At 46.3% G+C, this 5,070-nt stretch overlaps 2 protein-coding genes across 2 annotated transcripts in view; both read right to left on the bottom strand.

The window, feature by feature from the left end:
- Positions 1-5,070, bottom strand: part of LOC102674603 (protein FAM151B) — a 28,919-nt gene that overhangs the window by 327 nt on the left and 23,522 nt on the right. The window contains 2 exon segments of the mRNA XM_031508616.1: positions 2,502-2,516; positions 2,737-2,744. Of these exon segments, the coding sequence (XP_031364476.1) occupies positions 2,502-2,516; positions 2,737-2,744 (23 nt within the window).
- LOC102674731 (peptidyl-prolyl cis-trans isomerase G-like) overlaps positions 1-5,070 on the bottom strand; it is a 49,832-nt gene that overhangs the window by 32,128 nt on the left and 12,634 nt on the right.

The raw sequence follows: 5,070 nt of genomic DNA, 5'->3' as shown, positions 1-5,070 counted from the left end.
TATATATATATATAGTCGAAACGTTTAAACATTCGTTCGTGATCGTGACACATTTCTTTTTCCCTCGCACGAGGAGCAATCGCTCTACCAGAGTTCTCTTTGGCGATTGTTTCTTTCTCGCACGTTAATTGCGCGATAACGATCGACAGAGAAACGAGTTCGAACGAAGAATTTCGAGGCGAAAAAAAAGTCGTTAAATAAGAGCAAAGTACTTTCGAACCGTGGAGGTTGGCTCGGTTCCAAAACGCGCGAAAGTGAAATGCGTCGCGAAGCCGAAGTTCGAATAGCTTCCTTCCGTTTCTCGATGGTGGAACGACTTTGTCGATCGTAACAGCGTTAATAATTTTGCGCCGCTCGTGTTTAACTTTGTGTGATCACGAACGTGAAAAAATTAGACTCGATCTAACGGGAATGGAAAACGTGAAATATATGTGACACGTAGTCGACAAAAGTGTTATTCGCTTTCGAATATTCTTCGAATCTGTATATATATTAATTTATCAACGAAACGATACGTTCGACAGGATCCGTATAATTAATAAGGATGCGATGGATATATATGCGTGTAGTACGCGTAATATAATAGGAACGCATCGGTTTCGTCACGTGAAACTCGATTCTTGGAGTACGTGGCCTCTCGCCGGATGTACTTGTCAAACAGCTTTTTTCCATCACCCGCTTCCTACCAGTCGGGACATATTTTTTTCTTTCATTCTGCGTGCCACGAGTGTTCGGTACGCGGAATTTTAATTCGCAAAAGGTGAATCGGAAAAGGACGGTTTACAGCTCTTCGCGGCGATCGATCGATTGTCCGCGTTAGTCACAGTCTCGCGAGGCTACGATTCACAGATAATTTATGATTCGACGTCTCTCTTTTCCCTCGCGACAACTTTACGTACATCGATCATACGTAGTCTCTTTCTCTCGTAACGAATCCTTTCTAATTCCCGATCGATTCCGAGACGGAATTATCGAAACATCAGCGCGTTTCAAAAGAAATGATAGAAATGGTCAATTTTGATCGTTTCTGGTCGTCGTCGTCGACGTCACCCCTCCGAAATACCCTAACCTCTTTCCTCTGATGTCAATTTTTCGAATTATTCCGATTCTTGGAACACGGATGACGCGCTCGGTGCTTCTCCATCTCAAAGGCAAAGGCTAAATCGGGGACGGTTGCAACGCTTGCGAAACATCTCATAAATCTTGGAGAGTGATGAATCTACTCCCGAATTCCACGAGCAGATCTTTTTTTTCCTTTCTCTCTTTCTTTCTTTTTCGCCATCTATCGCGATTAACGGGATATATAATGGGAACAATGAAAACGGGAAAAATGCCCTCGTCGGGGCTCGAAGCATTCGTCCATCGAACGAAACGAAACGAATCAAGTAGCGTGGTGCACTTTGACACGGTTCATTTGCGCCAACCAATGAGATCATCCAGAAGTTCTCCGACGCACAGTTGCCGGCCCGTTAATAGGGAGAAGGTGCAACGGGTGGATGACATCATCTCGTATTCACGCCTTGTAGACCACGGTACACACAAGCCGTCGACACTCCTTAGAAAGTCCTCGAGATAAATAAACTGGCTGGAGATTTATTTATCCGTGCTTCTTTGATACCAGTCACGATAAATCTATCGCGGAACCTCGACCGTGTGTATCGGCCGATCGATCTCAACAGGGAGGACAATAGCCGCCACTTCGTAGCTGAAAATTATCATGGAACGTCATCATCATCGTCGTGATCGTCGCCCTTTTTCTCTCGTTTCTATCATTTCGAGCCTATCGCGATTACTAATTATATTTCGAAAACTCGATCGATCCGTTCGATCGGTCACACCGCTACCGTGTACCGACCGAGTATCGACCGTGGAACCATCCACGATTCGCCTTGTTCGCATTCCGCGGCGTGGGACGCGATATACACGGCCTTCCAAGCTTTTCTCTACCTTCGATCGGGATCGACACGCGCGGAATACGCAGCGCACGAAGCTGAACTGAATGAACAGCGACGGAACAGCGCGTAGTATTTTTGTTGTTTGGCTCGCATCGAGTTTCTCGTACTCGATCGAAGCGACGACAGGAGGAGAGAAGGGTCACGGATGAGAGAAAGAAAGAGAGAGAGAGAAAGAGAGAGAAGTGGATTCGTTCAGGTGGTTTTCAATGAAAGAACTCGTTCCTCGGGCCAAATAGGGTCGCTCCATTCATCCTGTCTCGGAACGATCGAACGAGGAATATCTATTAGCGTTTGAACAAGAAATATAACCGTCTCGTCGTATATATATATATATACGATTTCTAACGAGTCGTGTCGCAAAAATTGGAACGCTCTTCTCGTCTCCCCCCCTCCCCAAGGGAGGAAGAAAGTCGAGGCAAAAATGTAATAAATACGATCCCGTTTCTACGACGATTGTGATCGAATCCACGCAATCGGTCCACGCGTGTTCGGATTAAAAAATACGAGAATTGACGGAGAATAGGATCAAACGCGTATCGCACAGAGAGGCCGACTCTTACGATATTATTAATATTCATAGCAGCCAGATGACGCCGCGCACGAATGCGGTCTCCGATTCGAGACGACGACGGTTCCGACCAATTGGACGATCGCGCGCTTTCAAAACGGTAGCGTGCATTTTCAACCGGGTCAACTATTTTTATCTCATCGCGACGTCCTCTCCCGGTCGTTGTCCATCGCGCGCCACGCTTTCCCTCGCCGACCGTGCCGCCCCAGCAGCGGGTAAGTCGCGCGCGCGCTCTTAATGCATTCGAAAAGTTTCCATCGCGACGCGGTTAAATTATTCATTCGCGACTTTTTTCCTTTTTTTCTCTCCCTCTTTTTTTTCCTTTGTCTCTCCTTTTTCGATCCGTGCACGCGTCTCGCCTATCTCCCTCGCTCAAGGATAATCAAGATCCGATCGCGCCTCGAATCTTACTTCTCCTCTCCTCGTTGATTTATCCGCATGGATAATCTAGTTTTAATAATCGTAAAGCGGAAGCAAGAGAAATTCGAAACGATTCCAATGGAAAATGGAAAATTGTTTCGACGCGTGTGCGGATGTACGAATTGACGGATGCGTCATCGCGATCAACACATCGAAACTCTTCCATCCCTTAATTTATTCGCACGGATCTCGTCTATGTAGAACGGAAGAGAGAAGAGAAATTCGTTTGAAACGAATTTCGACGATTCTTATTACACGATTTAACGATTGGAAATTGCGGATATACGAATCGACGGATGCGTCATCGCGATCCAAAACTCTTCCGTCCCTTAATTTATTCGCACGGATCTCGTCCACGTAGAGCGGAAGGAAGAAGAGAAATTCGTTTCGAACTATTCCAAAAAAAAAAAAATGAAAATGAAAAATTACGCGCGGAAGCGAATCGACGGATGCGTCATCGCGATCCACACATCGAAACTCTTCCATCCCTTAATTTATTCGCACGGATCTCGTCCACGTAGAGCGGAAGGAAGAAGAGAAATTCGTTTCGAACTATTCCAAAAAAAAAAAAATGAAAATGAAAAATTACGCGCGGAAGCGAATCGACGGATGCGTCATCGCGATCCACACATCGAAACTCCTTAATTTATCCGCTCAAATTTCACGGATCTGATCCATGTAAAGCGGAAGAGAGAAAAGAAATTCGTTTCGAACGATTCCAATGGAAAATGAAAAATTACGCGCGATACGAATCGACGAATGCGTCATCGCGATCCACACATCGAAACTCTTCCATCCCTTAATTTATTCGCACGGATCTCGTCCACGTAGAGCGGAAGGAAGAAGAGAAATTCGTTTCGAACGATTCCAAAAAAAAAAAATGAAAATGAAAAATTACGCGCGGATGCGAATCGACGGATGCGTCATCGCGATCCACACATCGAAACTCTTCCATCCCTTAATTTATTCGCACGGATCTCGTCCACGTAGAGCGGAAGGAAGAAGAGAAATTCGTTTCGAACGATTCCAAAAAAAAAAAATGAAAATGAAAAATTACGCGCGGATGCGAATCGACGGATGCGTCATCGCGATCCACACATCGAAACTCCTTAATTTATCCGCTCCTTCCACGTAGAGCGGAAGGAAGAAGAGAAATTCGTTTCGAACGATTCCGAATGGAAAATGGGAAAAAAAGTGTCGGCGCATGCGCGGATGTACGAATGCGTCGACGGATGCGTCATCTATCCATCCGTCCATGCATCGAAATTTAATCGATCGGAGTGGAAGCAGCGACAGCCTGTTCCCATTCGGCCGGGACAATGGAACGATGACGTTTTCTCGACGATCGAATCCAATTGACCCCCCCGTACCAATGGTAATTTAAACAATGGCAGAGATAAATATCGAATATACGGGTCGTGGAATAAAGGGTCGCGATCTCTCTCCTCGATCCGTGACGAGGAAATAATGCCCGATGATGCGCGCATCGCGAGCCCGCGTTGCCGCTACCACCACCACCACCACCACCACCACTGCCACCAGCGCCACCGCCATCGACTCGAGCAGGTGTCCGGCCGGGCTCGCGATTTACAGCCGCGGTGGTGGCGTGAGAAGATAATTAAGATAATCGATGCCGATGGGGGCCATTGTTCCGCGAGCTCGCCTCTCCGAATGCCGAGTTACACGCCGCGTTACACGCCGCGTTCCACGCTCCCTTCGCCCGTTCCACGCACCTTTCTCCATGCGTATTTTATGCCGGCCGGTAATTACCGCTTTCTTCTTCTTCTCCTCGGCCTCCGATGACACTCTCTCTCTCTCTCTCTCTCTTTCTCTCGTGTCATATATTTATATATATATCATGTAGCATCACGTTCAATCACGCACCGTGGCCTTTTTTTTTTTAACAATTCTTGGAGAAACTTTTATTCAACTAGGCATCCTTGCTCGATCAGGGAAAGCATCGTACGAATATCGTACGGTGATGCTCGGCCGGTCGGTTATCAATCCTAGCCTCGTCTTTGTTCTTCGAAGTAACCTTCTCTCTCTCTCTCTCTCTCTCTTTCTCTCTTGTGTCATAAATATATTATATATATATATATATATATCGTATAGCATCGCGTTCAATCA

This window comes from Apis dorsata, unplaced genomic scaffold, assembly GCF_000469605.1.
Source record: "Apis dorsata unplaced genomic scaffold, Apis dorsata 1.3 scaffold_92, whole genome shotgun sequence".
NCBI lineage: Eukaryota > Metazoa > Arthropoda > Insecta > Hymenoptera > Apidae > Apis > Apis dorsata.
Note: the sequence above shows the minus strand (reverse complement) of the source record. Positions and strands in the feature narration are given on the sequence as shown.